Source organism: Glycine soja, chromosome 18 (assembly GCF_004193775.1).
Source record: "Glycine soja cultivar W05 chromosome 18, ASM419377v2, whole genome shotgun sequence".
Taxonomy (NCBI): Eukaryota; Viridiplantae; Streptophyta; class Magnoliopsida; order Fabales; family Fabaceae; genus Glycine; species Glycine soja.
The window spans coordinates 23,997,991-24,018,673 of NC_041019.1; the positions used below are offsets into that span (position 1 = coordinate 23,997,991).

The 20,683-nt window shown below is 37.3% G+C and overlaps 2 protein-coding genes across 2 annotated transcripts; both read left to right on the top strand.

Moving 5' to 3' along the window:
• Positions 1 to 10,313: 10,313 nt before the first annotated feature.
• On the top strand, positions 10,314 to 10,697 carry LOC114397115. Its single transcript, XM_028359230.1, has one exon. The coding sequence runs from the start codon at positions 10,314 to 10,316 to the stop codon at positions 10,695 to 10,697; it is 384 nt and encodes a 127-aa protein (XP_028215031.1).
• Positions 10,698 to 18,608: 7,911 nt separating this feature from the next.
• On the top strand, positions 18,609 to 19,945 carry LOC114395958 (zinc-finger homeodomain protein 2-like). Its single transcript, XM_028357823.1, has one exon. The coding sequence runs from the start codon at positions 18,815 to 18,817 to the stop codon at positions 19,565 to 19,567; it is 753 nt and encodes a 250-aa protein (XP_028213624.1). The 5' UTR covers positions 18,609 to 18,814; the 3' UTR covers positions 19,568 to 19,945.
• Positions 19,946 to 20,683: the final 738 nt, after the last annotated feature.

The window sequence follows — 20,683 nt, forward strand, 5'->3', positions numbered from 1 at the left end:
TCACGGATCGTGCAAAAACACATCTTTTCGATTTCCGCCACATCACGGAATTTCACAGATCGCGCAAGCCTGCTTCCTTTTGATTTTTGACACGCCTCGGGACTTCATTTATTGTGCAACAAAAGGACGCCAAGTATCTCAAAGCGGCTAACCAGAGGTTGCATGTTATCAAGTAATAATCCCCGGACGAAATTAGGGTATGACATTAGCGAAGAGAGAAAAGTTCCATTGGCTACCCTTAGCTTTCAACGGTATGCCCTCTATTGGTGGACTTCCCTTGTTAGGGAACGAAGGATTCATGGGGATCCTCCAATAGAGTATTGGAATGATCTTAAGAGTGCCCTTAGGAAGAGGCACATTCCCTCCTACTATGAAAGGGAGCTTATGGACAAGCTCCAAAGGCTTAGACAAGGGAGTATGAGTGTTGAAGAATATAGACAACAAATGGAACTACTCCTTTTAAGAACTGGGCTTAGGGAGGAGCAAAGAACAAGCATAGCTAGGTTCCTTAGTGAGCTTAATATAGAAGTGAGGGATAAGGTTGAACTCCTTCTATATAGGGACCTAGATGAGCTAGTCCAACTTTGTATAAGAGTGGAGCAACAACTTAAAAGAAAGCCTTCTTCAAAATATTATGGCTTTCACTCTTATCCAAGGAAGGACCAAGCCCAAGGAATTTTGGGGGCTGCACCATCAAAACCCAAGGAAGATAAGGGTAAGACCATAGAGAAATCCACCCCTAAGACTAGTTCCCAAGAAAGGACTAGCAACATTAAATGCTTCAAATGTCTTGGGAGATGTCACATTGCCTCTCAATGCCCCACAAAGAAAACCATGATCATGAGGGGTCAAGACATTTATAGCAGTCAAGAGGAGACTACTTCTTTCCCTTCCTCTAGTGGAAGTGAAGATAATGTAAGGGGTGGAGAGTCTAGTGAGGAATTCTACCCTCATGAAGAAGGTGACGTCTTAATGGTTAGAAGGCTCCTTGGAGGTCAATCTTGTGATCTATCTCAATCCCAAAGAGAGAACATCTTTCATACAAGATGCAAAATTTTAGTTAAAACTTGTTCTCTCATTGTGGATAGTGGATCTTGTTGCAACTGTTGTAGCACAAGATTAGTTTCCAAGTTGAACCTCACTATCATTCCCCACCCAAAACCTTATAAACTTCAATGGCTCAATGAGCAAGGGGAAATGATAGTTAACCAACAAGTGAAGGTACCTTTCTCCATTGGGACATATAAGGATGAAGTTAATTGTGATATAGTTGCCATGGAGGTAGGACATATTCTTTTAGGAAGGCCGTGGAAATTTGATAGGAAGATCATTTATAATGGCCTAACTAATGAGATTACCATCACCCATCTTGGCACTAAATTTGTGTTGCATCCTTAAACAGCTTCACAGGTGGCCAAAGATCAACTAACTATGAAAGATAAGAGGGATGAGGAAGAAAAAGTAGAAAAACAAAAGAAAAAGAAGGATAGCAAGGCCTTGTCTTCAAAGGCCAAGGGGAAGGAAAAAGAGGGAAATGATTCCTTTAAGAAGATTGTTAAGATGGAAAATCATTTTGCAACAAAAGGTGATATTAAAAGAGCACTCCTTCTTAAACAATCTTTCTACCTTCTCTTATCAAGGGAAACATCCCTTAGCACTGCCACAATTCCTACATTTGAGACCTTACCCCTAAAGGTCCAAGAACTCTTACATGAATTTGGTGATATATTTCTCAAAGAGATACCCCCTGGGCTACCTTCTTTAAGGGGAATAGAACACCAAATAGATTTAGCCCCAGGAACAAGCCTTCCTAATAGGCCAGCCTATAGGACTAACCCTCAGGAGACTAAGGAGATAGAGTCTTAGGTTAAAGAATTGTTGGAGAAGGGTTGGGTCCAAGAGAGCCTAAGCCCATGTGCTGTGCCAGTGTTGTTGGTGCCCAAAAAGGATGGCACGTGGAGAAAGTGTACAGATTGCAGGGCCATCAACAACATCACTGTAAAGTATAGGCACCCCATTCCTAGACTTGATGATTTTCTTGATGAGTTGCATGGTGCCAATATCTTTTCAAAAATTGATCTTAAAAGTGTTTATCACCAAATCAGGATAAAAAAGGGTGATGAGTGGAAAACCGCTTTCAAGACCAAGTTTGGTTTGTATGAATGGCTAGTGATGCCTTTTGGGCTCACTAATGCACCAAGCACCTTTATGAGGCTTATGCATCATGTCTTAAGGGATTTCCTAGGTAGAATTGTAGTTGTTTATTTTGATGATATTTTAGTGTACAGTAGGAGCCTAGATGATCACTTAGGACATCTCAGGCAAGTTCTTTCAGTCCTTAGGAAAAACACCCTCTAGGCAAATATAGAGAAGTGTACCTTTTGTGTAGATAATATAGTTTTCTTAGGTTTTGTAGTTGGTAGAAATGGGGTCCAAGTGGACCCTGAGAAAATCAAGGCCATCCAAGAATGGCCCACCCCAAAAAGTGTGGGAGATATTAGGAGCTTCCATGGGTTAGCAAGCTTCTATAGAAGGTTCGTTCCTAATTTCTCTACAATCGCATCACCTCTCAATGAGCTGGTGAAGAAGAATGTGGCATTTACCTGGGGTGAAAAACAAGAGCAAGCCTTTGCTTTGCTCAAAGAAAAGCTTACTAAGGCACCTGTTCTAGCTCTTCCTGACTTTTCTAAAACTTTTGAGCTAGAATGTGATGCCTCTGGAGTGGGAGTTGGAGCTGTATTGTTACAAGGTGGGCACCCTATTGCTTATTTTAGTGAAAAAATTCATAGTGCCACCCTTAACTACCCCACCTATGATAAAGAGATTTATGCCTTAATAAGAGCCCTCCAAACTTGGGAACATTACCTTGTTTCCAAGGAATTTGTCATTCATAGTGATCATCAATCACTTAAGTACATTAGAGGGCAAAGCAAGTTAAACAAGAGGCATGCAAAATGGGTAAAGTACCTAGAGCAATTTCCATATGTTATCAAATACAAAAAGGGAAAAACAAATGTGGTAGCTGATGCCCTCTCTAGGAGACACACATTGTTTTGCTCCCTAGGAACTCAAATTTTAGGATTTGATAATATTAGGGACTTATATGCTTTAGATGAACATTTCTTTCCCATTTACAAGAGTTATGGGAAAAAGGCCCAAGATGGATTCTATTTGGCTGAGGGTATTTGTTCAAAGAGGGAAAGCTTTGCATACCCCAAGGATCCATTAGGAAATTACTTGTGAAAGAGAGCCATGAGGGTGGGCTCATGAGCCACTTTGGGATAGACAAGACCCTTGTCTTACTCAAACAAAAGTTTTATTGGCCCCATATGAAGAAAGATGTCCATAAGTATTGCACTAGGTGTGTGGCTTGTTTACAAGCCAAGTCTAGGGTGATACCTCATGGGCTATACACACCTTCACCCATCCCCTCTGCACCTTGGGTAGACATTAGTATGGACTTTGTCCTTAGGCTTCCTTGAACCCAAAGAGGTGTAGACTCTATCTTTGTGGTGGTGGATAGGTTTAGCAAGATGGCAAACTTTATACCATGTTGTTGGACAAGTGGCCTCAGATATCTTAAGAAGGGGGGGCTGAATTAAGATATTACAAATTATTTCCCCAATTAAAAATTCTATTTAACTTTCTATTCAAGTTATAAATTCCCTTAATAATGAATTTCTTAAATATTGATTCAAATAGAAAAATTTGAATATGAATATAAAACAATAATAAATAAAGGAGTTTAAGGGAAGAGAAAGTGCAAACTCAGATTTATACTGGTTCGGCCACACCCTTGTGCCTACGTCCAGTCCCCAAGCAACCCGCTTGAGAGTTCCACTATCTTGTAAATTCCTTTTACAAGTTCTAAACACTCAAGGACAATCCTTCCTTTGTGTTTAGAATTCTTTCACAACAAGAGACCCTCGGTCTCTTAATCCCTTTTCAGAATGAAGAAGAAGAAAAGAAGAAATCTCTCTTGAAAGAGATCGATTGAAAAATTTGAGCACTCAAATAATTCCTTATTGAATCACAAGTGTTTTGGCCAAGCAATTTGTAAGAGGATAAAACGATTTTACTTTTTAAGAGGATAAGACCTTTTTGTTCTGAAAAACTCTTGTCAAATTCGTGTCTCAAGTCACATATATATAGGCCTTTGATAGAAATTTAAGAACCACACAAAAAGATGTGACTGTTGAGAATGTTTTCTGAAAATCTCCTCTGGTAATCGATTACAGTATGTGTGTAATCGATTACAAGCTTTAAAATTTGAATTAAAAACGTTCAGAAACTGCTGGTAATCGATTACCATATATGTGTAATCGATTACACAGTGCAAATTTTGAATTCAAATTTTAATAACTGTTGTAAATCAGTTTTGGCCACTGGTAATCGATTACATCCTCTGGTAATCGATTACCAGAGAGTAAATTTGTTGAAAAAGACTTTTTAACTTAAAATTCTTGGCCAAACCTTTTGCTACTTCAATTGGAATTCCCTTCCTATTTAATATACCCTTTCTAAGACTCTAGAGACTGTCTTGATCATCCATCTTGAATATCTTTAATTCCTTTGTCTTGAATAAAGCTTTGAGATGCATGTGAAAACTTTGGCATCATCAAAACATTCAGCTTGATCCTTTGTCTACACATGTCACAAGGTGGATGATGCTTCCCACATCTCAAAACTCTTTTACAGGGAAGTTGTGAGACTCCATGGTTTGCCTAGGACCATTGTGTCAGATAGAGATGCTAAGTTCATTAGCCACTTCTAGAAAACCTTATGGGCTAAGCTAGGAACTAAACTTCTTTTCTCTACCACTTGTCATCCACAAACTGATGGGCAAACAGAGTTAGTGAATAGGTCTTTATCCACCCTTTTAAAGGCTCTTCTGAAAGGCAACCATAAGTCTTGGGATGAGTATCTTCCTCATGTAGAATTTGCCTACAATAAGGGGGTTCATAGAACCACCAAGCGGTCCCCTTTTGAGGTTGTCTATGGGTTCAATCCCCTAACACTGTTAGAACTCATTCCCCTCCCACTGGACACTTATTTTATACATAAAGATGGGGAATCTAGGTCAGGGTTTGTAAAGAAGTTGCATGAGAGGGTTAAGAACCAAATAGAGAACCAAACAAAGGTGTATTCAACTAAAGGCAATAGAGGAACAAAAGAGCTAGTTCTTAATGACGGTGACTGGGTTTGGCTCCATCTTAGGAAGGATAGATTCCCTACTAAAAGGAAATCCATGCTTAGCCCTAGAGGGGATGGACTTTTTCAGGTTTTGGAGAGGATCAATAACAATGCCTATAGGTTGGACCTCCCATAAGAGTATAGAGTCAGCACCACTTTTAACGTTTCTGATTTAATTCATTTTGCAGGTGGAGCTGATATTGAGGTGGGCGAACTAATAGATTTGAGGTCAAATCCTCTTCAAGGGGAAGGGGATGATGCAATCTTTCCTAGGAAGGGACCAGTTACTAGAGCCATGAGCAAGAGGCTCCAAGAGGATTGGGCTAGAGATGCTGAAGAAGGCCCTAGGGTTCTCATGAACCTCAGGGTAGATTGATGAGCCCATGGGCCAAGGTTGGGTCCAATTATCTTTGTACATATTAGACTAGGATGTCATTATATTTGGTCCTTGTATTTAGGGCTCCATAATGTAGGTAGTGTACCCTAGAAATATAGGATTTTTCAGCCCTTGTATTTTAGGGCACCTAGACTAGTTTTTGTATTAAGGGTAGTTTTGTAATTTCACATGTACTAAGTGAATATTTGATCTGTGTGGTTGGAAATAAAATTAATTGAATTGGTAGAAGCCCAATCCAATTAAATTTTAGAGGGGGATGTGAGCATTTGCTTACTACACCCCATTGCCACATCATATAGTCACACTTTGTGCATGTCCTTCATGTTGTACATGCCTTATGACACCTAAGCACACTTAATAGAGAATCTTGGAATTGATCTTTGATTAGTGGGCTGGCCCATAACTAAAATTCACTAATCATAATTAGTGAAATTTTGGCTCCAAAGTTTGGCTCCACAAATTCAATTTCAAATTCAAGTGAAATTTGAATTGAAATTCAAATTTCCCTCCAATTTTGTGCGACACTTAGGCTATAAATAGAGGTCATTTGTGCGCATCTTTTCAACTTTGATCATTTGAAAATTAAACTTCAAATTTTAGAGCTCTTTTAGAGCACAAAATTCCGTGTTCTTCTCTTCCTCTCCCTTCATTCATCTCCTTCTTCCACCAAGCTCTTATCCATGGCCTCCTATGGTGGTGAGCTTCTTCTAGACTCATCTTCTCCTTGAAGTGGCATCTCCTCTCTCTCTTCCTTCTACATTCCGCTGCCATTCATCTTCCAAGAAACAAAGGAATCCATTGATGAAGGAAATCCTATGCCTTCAAGCTCCAATGGAGCTTACATCAATACTAATGTCTACACAAGGTGCATATGGGATGGGTAAGGGTTTGTATAGCCCATGAGGCATCACCCTAGACTTGGCTTGTAAACAAGCCACACACCTAGTGCAATGCTTATGGACGTCTTTCTTCATATGGGGCCAATAAAACTTTTCTTTGAGTAAGACAAGGGTCTTATCTATCCCAAAGTGGCCCGTGAGCCCACCCTCATGGCTCTCTTTCACAAGTAATTTCCTAATGGATCATTGGGGTATGCAAAACTTTCCCTATATGAACAAATACCCATCAGCCAAATAGAATCCATCTTGGGCCTTTTTCCCATAACTCTCGTAAATGGGAGAGAAATATTCATCTAAAGCATACAAGTCCCTAATGTTATCAAATCCTAAAATTTGAGCTCCTAGGGAGAAAAACAATGTGTGTCTCCTAGAGAGGGCATCAACTACCACATTTGTTTTTCCCTTTTTGTATTTGATAACATATGGAAATTGCTCTAGGTACTCTACCCATTTTTCATGCCTTTTGTTTAACTTGCTTTGCCCTCTAATGTACTTAAGTAATTGATGATCACTATGAATGACAAATTCCTTGGAAACAAGGTAATGTTCCCAAGTTTGGAGGGCTCTTATTAAGGCATAAAGCTCTTTATCATAGGTGGGGTAGTTGAGTGGCACTTAGAATGATGTCTCCTTTTAGTCGGCTATCTTTAGTATCTAATCGACTTTATCGGGTTTCATGAGTTTTTGCTTTCGCAAATAGTTGACTATATGGTGATATAATCGAGTATCTGTTGATCAGGAAACCCAGGTGATGTGAAGAACAATTTAGTCAACTATCTTTATGGCATAATGGAGTATTTTGGTTTTGAGGCTATAAAAATAAATTTTCAAAAAAATTCATGAGTGACACTTTTTGTCTCATATTTTATACTGTGATTTTCGTACATAGACTCTCTGAACCTTTGAATGTCATCACTACTTTGATCCTTGCTTGGAAACAACCTTTTCAATGAGTGCAAATGGATCTTTAAAGAATCATAAAGGGAAGTTGATACTACAAAGGATATGTTTTCAAACTTTCACATTCTCCACATACCAAGTGAAATTGTTCCTTGATCTGTGTTTCTAATTTTTATTTTCATTGAGTAGGTTTCTCAATGGTGTGCATGCAGTGGTTTATTACATGTAGGTTTAGATCTTGATAGGTTTTCAAGATTTTAGGCATTTGTGGTGTGCATTTGCATGCGAGTTTGATTGTAATTCAAAGATTATAGTGGAAAGATCCTAGTGGGTTACTAAGGATCAACTAGATGTAGATTTCCTAAAAATTGAACGAGTATAAATCTATGTGTGCATTCTTTCTCTTATCCCTTCAACACTTTATTACTTATTGGTTAAGGTTCTTAGCACTTGGTTGTTGATATTTTCTTAGTATCTTAGTTTAAACCATGATCGGTGTTAAGGGAAAACATAAGGGTGTTTATAACACATATCTTACTCTCTTGGATTAATTGGATTAAAGGAAAAGGTTTTGCAAAAAACTTTGATTTGGGTCTAAAATTGTTTTAAAACCAATTCACTCCCATTTTGGTTTGTAGTTTCATGCGCCATTATTTCTAACAAAGGAGACAACAACTAATTGTCTAACCGAAAATGATTTCAACAGAAAAACAGAAAATAATTATAGTTACAACACAACCTATATTAATGAATCACTAGACTGGATGCTCCACCAGATTACAGATTTTGGTAGAAGATGATAACAACAAGGGCAAGGCCAACGAGGTTGAATTTTGGTATTCTAAAAAAAATGATGGTACATATGGAAATATTAATGCAACACGGTTAAAGGCAATAATCCACAATAAGTCACATTGTCAACTAATGCTAAAAGAATTCGTCCATTTTTTATATTAAATGAATTATCACTCATCCTATTAAAGACTCACATTTATTATCAAATTAAATTACACGTCTTCAACACATTGCTTGACTGTCCCGGACTACAATGCATTTCTTAGTTGAACACGTATTTTGAAACGGACAATGAACCTTAAGTGTAGTTAAGCTCTATATTAAGGGTTAGTCTCATAATTGGTCTAAAAAACTAAAACTTATGAAAATACCTCAGGATCCCACTGAAGAACCAAAGTCCCTAATTATAGTGCTAATAATAGTGGTTATTCCACTATCTACTATCCTACTATACCAGTTATGGGGTCAAATGCTCTGCATCAGTATTGAGGAATTGATAATGATGCTACAACTCTCATTGACCATATTAGCCCAGAAAGGGAGCTTGGACTAGCCTAGCCTGAGTCTAAAGGGTGAAGGTTCCATCTCATGGGGTTAAACTGCTGGTATATTGATGGAAAATTTAATGGGAGCTTAAATTGTGACCAGTCCTGATATCAATTGGTGGGAGGTATTGGTTTGATTGAGTTTGGGATATTGTTGAAAATCAAACTATTGTTCTTATGGAATTAGAGGTCATTTTGCTTTGTTAATAGGGCAGAAACATTTATCAAGCTGGAGGGGTAGACAAGTGAATGTGCAACGGGATGGGTTGAGGTTGAGTATATTTTGGATTCTATATCCAAATGATGCAAAGCCCCAAGCTGTTCACTCAACAGAGGCAATGGAGCCTCATAGGGGGGCACATCAGGTTTGACTGAGTTATATCCGAATGCCATGGTACACAGTCCTTGAAGCTCTGAACTCAGATGGAGCTTCATAAGGGGCCACATCATGCTTAGTCAAGACATATCTGGACGATACACTAATCAAATGGTTTTTTTTCCTAAAATACCAGAGAATGGAGTTCTTGCTCATAGTAATGCTACCACGAATAAGAATCCAAGGAATGTAATTAGAAACCTTGAAACAAACACCCCCTTAGATCTTGGGAAAAAACTGTAACAAATGAATGAAATTAGAAACCAAGGAATGTCGATTTTTCCTTGATTACTAATATCAGCCTCTTTTAAATAAAATTTGATTGCATCATACAAAGAAGGATTGGTGTAACAGAGAAGTGCAAGAAGGAAAGCTTTTAGAACCAAATTGTCATACAAGGATGTGAGAAAATGGGCTTGAAAGTAGAGTCTGTGGCTATAAATTCCTCAGCAGATCGCTTGAAAAAGAAGTGGTTAGGAGTGATTGCTGCAGCAAGTTGGAGGACTAAGGTAACAAAGAAACTCCAAATTCAATACAAGGTAACCATCTCAGCATGTGGCTCTCTCAACACTCGTCCTCTAATGATTTCTACTGGACTAGTATGCTACGAAGACATAATTTGCACCAACAAAATAATTAACTAGAAAGTAAAAGTTTCCAGTGCAAACCTCCTATCATTTATGCTAAAACACAGTGCATGATCCCATCTTTGCCATCAGTCTGTGACAACTAAGAATCCAACGAGCCTGAAGGTGTTTTGGGCCCTAAGGTTATGGGCCCATCTGAATCTGTCACAAAGGTCTATGTTAGAAGAAAAGTGGTGCTGGCTAGTAGGGGACAGGCCCAATATCCTAAGAGTCCAACTGTGAACTCAGTTATGGGCTTACAATCTGTTCGCATACCTTCAGATCAAGAAGAGGAATTGGAAAGGCAATATGCCCTGGTTAAAGACCTGGGATTGACCCATGGGGGTGCTGCTTCGAAGGTCCAGCAGTTCATGAAGGACATGGACACCAGAGATAACAAAATGGCAGTTGAGATGGGCATTAAAAAGCAGCAGTTATGATCATCCTTTCTTATAATTCAAGAGGTTTGGGGATAAAGTAAATTTCTGGAAAGACAAATGGCTAGGGGAGGATTATACTCTCCAACAGAAATACAACCAGCTCTTTCTCATCAATGAACAACAAGCTGATCTCATTTTAATGATGGGGAATTTTGACCAGGACAGGTGGAGGTGGAACTTCAAGTGGCGAAGGAATCTGTTTGATTATGAGAGTGATCAAGCTGTGAATTTTATGGAGGAGATCAATTCCATACACATTCAGAGATATGTTAAAGATGTCATGTTATGGAAAGTTGACCCTAGTGGGGTGTATACCACTAAGTCTGCTTATAAATTACTGATAACACCTTCTACACCAGCCTCGGATAGGAGAACATCACAATTACTATGGAATATGAAAATTCCTCCAAAAGATGTAGTTTTCACTTGGAAGCTTTTAAGAGACAGACTCCCCACTAGAGCTAATCTCTCAAGGAGAGGGGTGATCATTCAAGATATTGCTTGTCCTTTATGTGGTGATGAATAAGAGGAGGTGGGGCATCTATTTTTCAATTGCAAGAAGATAGTAGGGCTATGGTGGGAGTCCATGAGCTGGATTCAGGCTATGGGACCTCTCCTAGCTTCTCCAGTGGACCATTTTCTTCAGTTTTGTGATGGTTTTGGAGCAGAGAAAAATCATAGTACTTGTTGTGGATGGTGGGTTGCTTTGACAAGTACTATATGGAAGCATAGGAACTTCCTCATTTTCCAGGACAAACCTTTCGAGCCGCAGAAGGTCATGGAAGATGCTATGTTCTCAATTTGGTCTTGGTTAAAGGCTAGACAAAAAGGCTACAACATCAGTTTTAACCATTGGTCTTCCAACATCTCGAAATCCTTTGGTTAACCTGTATGGGATAACCTTTTTAGTTGGGATAGCTTGGGATTTTTGGAGGGCAGCACCACTGGTGCCTTGTATTTCCTATATCCAGTACCACTTGTACTGTTTTTGCATATATTAATATATATCTATTTTTGCCTTCCAAAAAAAAACTAAGAATATAGTCAGATTTCAACTCATGAAAGCAGACAAGAAGAGACCTATCTTTAAATAGGCCAATGGACCTCTAAACAACCTAAGTTAGGCATATGAGCCAATAGGCTAAAGCATGTAAATAGGTCAGTAGTGCATGAAACACTTTTGAAAAACATGTGGACCTGTTAACAGTGGCAATAATCCAAAAAGCTTAAAATACAAATGAAAAGGGAGTCAAATGTAAAGGCAACAAAAGTGACATTTACAGCCAGGAAAATATGAATGATAATACTTGATAAAAGGGACTGTCTATGTTTTGATAACCATAGGAAAATAAGAATGATAGCACTTGATTGATCCAAGAAAACCTAAAAACAAAATGTTGTACTGAAGTGGAGAAGTTGTGATGATGTTTATGTAGAACAACAGAAAGGCGGATAAAGGTAGAGTTATGCTACAAGCCTAGAACAACAGATGAACAGAAAGGCAGTGCCATATGGAAGGTACAATTGTTGCCACGGTTCAGTGGCTGTAACTGTCAAGAAAATCTGTGGCACATTCTAGCATTATTGGAGTTCTATACTTTCGTCATTGTGATGCTAATTCCTTACAACTACAGTACTATTTCTAATGAGCCATATGACAGTGCAACTTCCACTTCCTAGATGTAAAGAAAAAAAATAATCTACAAGCCTAGTAAAAGGGAAAATCATTTCGAAGAGCCCAAAAGCTTATCTTTCAAAGAACCATCTATTGGGTAAGGCTGGCATTTGGCAATATATCGTGTCATTACTCAGATTATAAAATTCACAATTTGTAAAACTAATCTTTTGGTCTCTGCCAATAAATTCTATGAATCTTGAAGGCTTATTTACAGGGCTAATTATTGCTAAACTATGTTCTATTTCTTGTTTGCTAATTTTACAAAAATCTTCTACCAGCATTATGACTAAGCCTACCAACGAAAGCAAAATGTAATGGAGTTATTGAAGGAAACAGGACTGAGAAATATATACTTACGAATACAATTCCGTGATTTGGATGGGCTCATTTCTGTTGATATTTCCCATATCTATTCCACATCCTAAATTGCATATCTAAACATTTATGGTTAATGTTTTCTTTCTTTCAATTTTGGATTTGGCCGACATCATGTGCCTCTAATAGATTGCCATCACTCATTAGCTATCATTATATCAATCAAGAGTAAATTACACTAATTGTCACTGAAATTCCCCCTGATATCCCTGTTTTTTCTACTCCTACACTAACCCTATTAATTGTTTGCAAAACATGACACTAATATCCTTGTACATTACACTATACCATTAATTGATTGAAAATCATTACACCATGTACCCCTGTAAGAAAGCAGCTGTAAACGTTAAAAAAGCAAGGGTTTTGTGCAATATCAAAAACTTTTAAGGGGAGTTAGTGCAATTTAATCTTATATAAAATGTAAACAATTTTAATTCAAAACAAAAGACGCGTGATTTCACAGACAAATTGTTCCAATGAATCAGAACACCTTGCCACTTTCCTGGCTTGAACTCTTTTAAGTCAATTTATGAGAACACACTCATTGATTGTGCAGGTATTGTTATTTTAGTATTTAGAAACTTAATGAGAGAAATGACAGTCAACAGTTACAAAGTAGGAAACATATCATAACAGGGGAGTCCATGTCCACCTCAAATGCAATAAACAATGAAACTATAACTTAGATTGAACAACACACGATGGTGGCCTCTGTGTTCTGCTGGCAGGAACGACGACGTGCGATTAAATTAGGGGTCTTTGGTCTGGTCATTTGACAGATAGTATAGATTAGGGTTTATAGTTTTTAAAATGTTAATATATATATATATATATATATATGTGTGTATATATATATATATATAACTATTAATTTAATCAAGGGACGAAATTAAGGTTTAAGGATGAGAACCTGCAGAAAATCACGGTGCTGCGTGTGACTTAGCGAGTTAGGGTGTTGCAACTGGAGGATATTAATCAAGATTGAGGACCAGAGAGAGCTCAGAGCTGTTCCAATGTTGTTGAAGACAAGATATTTAGAAATTTTTTGTTTTAATTTAGATCATTAAAATTCAAAAAGGGGTAAAAAATAATAGAAAAAACATTGTGGCAAATTATAGCCGCCAATAAATGCTAAGACCAAATAAACCACAACTGTATGCTTTGTGACATTTATAGCCAATGTATTTTAATTTTTAAACCGCGGCAATGTATATATTGTGTTGGGATAAAACACAACAATCCATTTTATCCCACAAAATTATGGTCATACCATAAAAAAAACAGAAACAACTATTTATCACTTTATCTTTATCATGAAAATTTAATTGATTTTTTTCACCATCAATCTAATCCAAACACACTAGTAAGTTGAATTCCATTAAATAAGAAGAGATTGAATTCACATATTTAGTTACAACAGTACTATTGTATATTTCAAGGTGTGTGTGTGTGTCTGTGTGTGTAAAATAGGTTATTAACTAGTTGTTATAGTTACAACAGTACTATTGTATATTTCAAGGTGCGTTCTTGTAATGTAATAAACCTACAAATACTTAAATTAATCCCCGTTAGAATCAGCTTATTTTCAATACATAAGCGCAAAATATCAAATACTAGTATATCTATACATGAGTTTCTATAATGACTATTTTTTAAATTAACGTCTTGAGACTTTATAATAATTAAAACAAACAAAATGAAACTAATAAAAAGAAAAACACAAGGAGGCCGATCGAGAGAGGTAGTAGGTGCTAGCCAAGAAAGAGACTAGCAATTAGCAGAATGGGGTCTTATTAGGAGACATAATAACACAGGAGAGGGCTGAGGAGATGGGTGAGGATCAATAGGAGACAGAATCTGAAACAGAGGAATGTTTAGAAGGGCATTCATCCCTTACTCCCTTTCAAATGCTACGGATTTTATTTCCTCCAAACTAGACAAAAAACGTAATGAATACCCCCAGTGAGTCACTGTTGGTCCACCACAACGACCTAAAGGGAGTTAATGAATAACAAGGGTTTTTAAAGTTTTATGTTGGAATTAGATTTTTAATTTTTTATGCTAACTATGATTCTAAATTTTGGGGAACTATTCAAGATTAGGAATTTTATGTTATTCCTGGAGTGGATATTACTGTCCTACTTTTCTCTATTTAAGACAACAACCTTATTTCTTAGGGATTGAATTTTGATTTGACTTTAAATGCAGCACCTATCAAACTTTTACAATGGGTTTGGTATAGATGAATGAAAATGGATGAAAGTGTGAGGAATGAAAAGAGATGAAAAAGAGTAATCTATACTATTCTCTGTAGTGGCTCTCATTTGTTTCTAAAAGGAAACAGCATACTGATTCTATAATTATAATATAAACACAAAAAACAAAAAAAAACATTTGCATTTGGATATACTTATTAGTATAAATATGATAATCTGCTCCTAAATACACCATAATGATCTCATATCCTACTGTGGGTCGTGTCGAAACATTCAAATAGGATCTAAGTCAAAATGATTTTAAAAAAATAATCCCTTTGCATTTCTTTTTCCTCTATGTTACTCTTTACTTACATCATTTTACTTGATAATTACTAGTTTTGGCAGAGGGAGCCAGAAATTGTAACGCAGCAACTACAGAATCTACAGAAACACCAAAGATACACCAACTTAACAACCAATAACAACCCATAAGAAAATTATTTTTTTTTAATCATTTCTAAATGCACAATCAAAATTAATAATCAAAAAGTACCTTGTGCCAGCAATAGATGTAGAAGGTGGTTCAGTCCTTATGGTCTTCAATTTAACCTTCTTGAGTAACTCTTCCAATTGATCTAAGTTCCTCTGAAAAATGTAACAAAATTAATTCAAACCCAGAGTACACAACGCAAATAATTATCCAACTCGAATAGCAGTTCTTGGACTCTTAGTTTCAGAAAAAGCTTAATTACTCCAATTTGCTGACTATGTAAATGAGTGAAGAAACTGTAGTCATTGTTGATCCGATAACCACGTAAGACATGTTTCCACAAAGAAAATAAAAGCAAAGCTAACTTTTTCTGACTAAGTAGAGAAATGCCAAAACAACACATCAAAAATGGAAATACTTATAAAATCAATGATTTTAAAGTGCATTAACTGCACTTTTACACGTAAACAAGAAAAAGAAAAAGAAAAAACACATGGTCAAGAAAAAAAAACAAAAAACAAAGCAAACATTAAGGGATAAACGAAAAATAGTGCATCCACCAGTGGATCGATTCATAAACCCAGAAAAAATTGAGGGCAAATGAAGGATAACTGGGGATAGAAAATATAATATTTGAAAAAAAAATAATAAGCCAATTGTACTAACGTATATAGGTGCAACAACTGTAACAAAAAGCAACCTTAAATTTTGATATCGTTATTTAAATTATGTTTTATGTTTCTTATAGATTGCAGATAGAATATGGTGTGACTCATACAATTAGGATGTTACCTCGTATAATCTAACCACGTTCGGATGCTTCAGCAGCTTGAAGGTGGATATTTCCCTCTTTATCTGCTATGAAAAAATGAAGATGAGAAAACTGATCTTTTGTATTAATTTGAATCATAAATTATAAGCAAAGAGAGGTAAAGAAACAAACAAACATAAAATTTGCACAAAAATTGCAAAACAAAACCCAATTACACTGTAAGAGTGTAGGACCACCTAATTTCCAGTCTTTTGTGCCAGAAGATTTTGGCACATTTGATTCATGCTTCTCATTGAACTGTTCCCATGAATTGGGACAAAACCCAAGTTTGAAAACTCCCAATTTGATCTTTTGTATTAATTTGAAAACTTCCTTTTGTCATTTGAATCCAACAGGTTATGCATATGTAATAATGGAAGAAAATAATCCAAACCACAAATGCATATGTAATAAATCCAACAACCTATGCTCGAAGTGCACCAATCCAGATAAGAAAAACGCGAAACCAAAACAACCAAGAACATCAACTTCCTTAGTACTCTGACTTAACTAAACCCTTTGGCCTTCAAATCCTTTTCGCATATTCAACGATGACATTGTTAGGGCAACTCAAGAAGTCGATAATCACATTTTAAAAGTCTTATATTATCAAACAAGAACTCAAAAACTTATATTATCAAACAAGAACTCAAAAACTTCGACATCCTTACCTTCACACTAGCAAGGTGGCGACACCACTCCAAAGGGCACAAGATCGGATACGTGGTGGTGGTCGGAACAATGGCTAGGGTTTTTCTTCTTGAGGTCAGGGAAACGCAATGTCAGGGTGGGCACGACGGAGTCGTCGCTGGGATGACTTCAGGCAACAGAGCGCATTAGGGTTTTGCTATAGCTTTTTCGAGGACACGAGAGTGTTCAATCATCGCGAAACAGGAGTATATAAAGCACAAAATTAAAGACGGTGCACACGTAACACCGTCTTTGTCTCTGACCACAACTACGACGGTGTCTATAAACACACCGTCTTAGATTAGTTCCACCAAAGCTACAAACGCAGCGTTCAATTGAAACGTCGTCGTATACGAAATGCGCCGTATATAAAACTTATATATTTACGGAAATGCCACCGTGTGCACTACTACGTCGGGTTATGTACGACCGACGTAGAATGTGCATCTTAAAATAGAATATTTTTAGTAGTGATTTAAACTAATGGTCCACCATACTTCATCTTTAAATGGTCATCAAAGACTCCGTCAATTTATTATTCTAAAATAGCAATCACACCTCCTATTAAAGACTCGCATTTATTATTCAAATAAATGAACATGTCTTTAATGCATTGTTTGGTTGTCCTGAGCTACAATGCATTGCTCAGTTGAACACGTATGTTGGAAGGGGCAATGAACCTTAAGTGTACTTAAGCTCTATATTAAATGGTTAGTCTCATAATTGGTCTAAAGAATTGAAACGTGAAAAATATCTTAGGATCCTATTGAATAACCAAAAACTCTAATTACAGTAATCATTAACGGTAAAAACTAATGGTCCACCGTAAAACCACATCTTTAAATGGTCATCATAGGATTCGTCAATTTATTATTCAAATAAATTAATTGCACCTCCTATTAAAGACTCACATTTATTATTCAAATAAATTAACATCTCTTCAACACATTATTTGAGTGTCTGGAACTACAATGCATTGCTTAGTTGAACACGTATTTTGGAAGGGGCAATGAACCTTACGTGTAGTTCTATATTATTAAGGGTTAGTTTCAAAATTGGTATAAAGAACTAAAACTTATAGAAATATCTTAGAATCCCATCAAAAAACCAAAGACTCTAATTATGATGGTTATAAACGGTTAGCCATCATAAAACCACATCTTTAAACAGTCCTTGAAGAATCTGTCAATTTATTATTCAAACAAATTAATCATGCCCCTATTAAAGACTCGCATTTATTATTCAAATAAATTAACATGTCTTTAATGCATTGTTTGACCGTCCCGAACTAAACGAGTAGATTATAGTAATACCCCTTAAGATTTCTTGAAATTACATCCAATACCCCTAATTTCCCTAATTTTTTACACCTACACAAAACCTTGGACCTTGTTTGAAGAACATTACATTGACACCCCTTAGAAATTACATTAACACCCTTTGCAAAACATTAGACTATGTATCCCTATGAGGATGTTGTTGTAATGGTATAAAAAGTAGAGGTTTAGGTGTGATTTCAAGAAATCTTAGGAGATGTTGTAATTTACTCAAACTAAAATGTATTGTTTAGTTGAACACTATCAAAATATCTTAGAATAATTTGTTTAGTCATTAAAGAACAAAGGTCCTAATTACTTGGTTATAAAAAATAAATTATTTAGTCAAAATAATTTTAAAAAACTGAGCATTCTAATGTGATTGTAAGGTAAATAAATAATTTCAATCATTTTAAAAAAATAATTATAGATATTTTAGCAAATTCATTATTTGTTGTTCATATAAAAGTAAAACCAATCATCATTTTCTCATCAACATATAAATGTGTCAATTATTTTGAAAATGGAGGAAGAATTTAAAAGAAATGAGTTATAAAATGTATCCGTAACAATCATCTAATATTAATGACATATACTTGATCTGTAATATAATTACAGAAGTACTTGTTACATCAATAAAATCCTTACACGAACAACAAAATTTAAAACTGCATTATTGTAAGATAAGATTTTTACCGACTAGGATTATCTTTTGTTTGTTCTCTTATCAATCAATATTAGGAATGGTAATGATCTTATATTAATGTTTTCCACGAATAAGAAATTACAAACATTAATGCTTCTGTAAAAAAATAACCAAATAAGAAATTACCGACGTAACTGGATTTAGCCGGTGGAAGACAAGGATGGAGAATTAAGAGTCGCGAGAAGGGGAATGAGAGAGAAAACAGAGAAGCGGAAAAAGTGTATGAAACTGAAATTGCTATACGAGAGAAAGAGAGAGAGAGAGGAGTGTTCATTCAATACTTCTTGTTTGTTTCCTCTTCCGCACTTGATTATATGCTCCATCACCCACCACCCTTAGGGATCACACCTTTCAAGCAAGAAATTCTCATATTTCCAAAATGGAATTTCAGGAGCATCATGTGGAAGCTGAACTTGGGATGCCCGCAGCAGCAGCGAGCTATGAGGAGTTCGGAATGCCACCAAATCACGGCCAAGAGGAGCCAGTGGTGGCGGCGGTGCCGGTACCACCACCCGCCAACACCATGGCCCGCAACAGCGGCAAGGGAAAGTACCAGGAGTGCCTCAAGAACCACGCAGTTGGAATCGGCGGCCACGCCCTCGACGGCTGCGCCGAGTTCCTGCCGGCGGGCGAGGAGGGAACCCTGGACGCGCTAAAGTGCGCCGCGTGCAACTGCCACAGAAACTTCCACCGCAAGGAGACCCCGGACGGCACCTACTTGCTGCCCTTCCACCACCGCCACCAGCCACCGCCGCCGCCGTTCGCGCCGTACTACCGTGCGCCGGCTGGCTACCTGCACATGACGGGACCGCAGCACGCCACGCTGGCGCTTCCCTCCACGTCAGGAGGGGGTGGGACCCAGTCCCCTAGGGAGGACCAGGGAGACCTGTCGGACCCACCAACGAGTGGTGCCACCACTCACGGTGGGTCCAGCAGCAAGAAGCGTTTCAGGACAAAATTCACCCAGCAGCAGAAGGACAAGATGCTGGCCTTCGCGGAGAAACTTGGCTGGAGGATTCAAAAGCACGACGAGGGTGTCGTGCAGGAGTTCTGCTCGGAAACCGGCGTTCAGCGTCATGTCCTTAAGGTGTGGATGCATAACAACAAGCACACCTTGGGTAAAAAGCCCTAGAAGGACAAAAAATTCCACCCCCCTTCCCTCTCTATATATGTTTCTATGTTTTTAGTTACTATAATAACAATATCAGCCGCTATTCCAAGCTGAAAGCTCAACGTTGAAGCCTGGGAGATTGCACTGCTGAATGTCGGACAAGCTATGCTCGTGCTAGCTGATCCAGACATTAGTTCTTAGGGCCTTTTTTTTCTTTTCTCTTTATATATGTTGGTTGTTTCATTGTCTTAGGACAAGGGAGAAGGGTGGGGGTATTTCGGTAATCCATTTGGTCATGTTGGCTAGTATAATGTTTGAGGATCCATGATTCTAATTCCAGCAACATGTTTGTGGACTAGTTTACTTGGTTATGATCAATCAATAGTGTTTTTTTCTCGATGCATGTTTTGTTACTTTGAAAGAAAATATATGTGCATCAAAGATTGATCTCGTTGTCAGCCCATAAGACCAAATTTGTGGTAGTATGAAATTTTACAAAAGAGCCAAAAATTCTAATTAAGGTCATTAAAAAAAAAAAGTATGCGATGGTCGGTGGAACCGTTTTCGCAACATTGTTGAGTTGATGAGGGAATAGGTGCATGAATAACAATGGTGATGAAGGTAATTGGATTATTTTTGTTTTCGTTTGTCGATTCTGAAACTCACATATGATCTCTTATATCCTAAGACAGTTGTTGAAGGAGGAACTTTCTCGGTACCATCAATGTCTTCCCACCTGCATTTTCCAGTTTTACATGTCTTTCTATACGTCTATGGGTCTTCACTTTCTTTCTTCTGCTAACTGCAAAGTGCGCAAACCTTTTCAGCTCCTCCACGCACTGCAGAAAAAGTGGGGGAATTCTAATTAATCCCAGGGGCTGCTATATATGGCCCCTACACCTCCATGCATTTTCTTTTATTTTACAGAACCTTAATTGTTTTCGTTATTTCCCTTGTTTTCGCCAGTTTTTTTTTTGTTGTTGTTTCGGTTTATATGTAAATGAGTTAAGCTTTTTTATCTTTATGAATGAATTAAGCTAATATCTATTAATTAATTAATATTATAAAATGCGCTAGCTAATTATCTCGCCGGGTTTCTGTTCCCCTACACACAGGCTGTACTAAGCCTATTCTTTT

Coding starts and splice junctions, on each gene's coding strand:
- LOC114397115 (XM_028359230.1), top strand. CDS start 10,314: ATGGGGAATTTTGACCAGGACAGGTGGAGGTGGAACTTCAAGTGGCGA.
- LOC114395958 (XM_028357823.1), top strand. CDS start 18,815: ATGGAATTTCAGGAGCATCATGTGGAAGCTGAACTTGGGATGCCCGCA.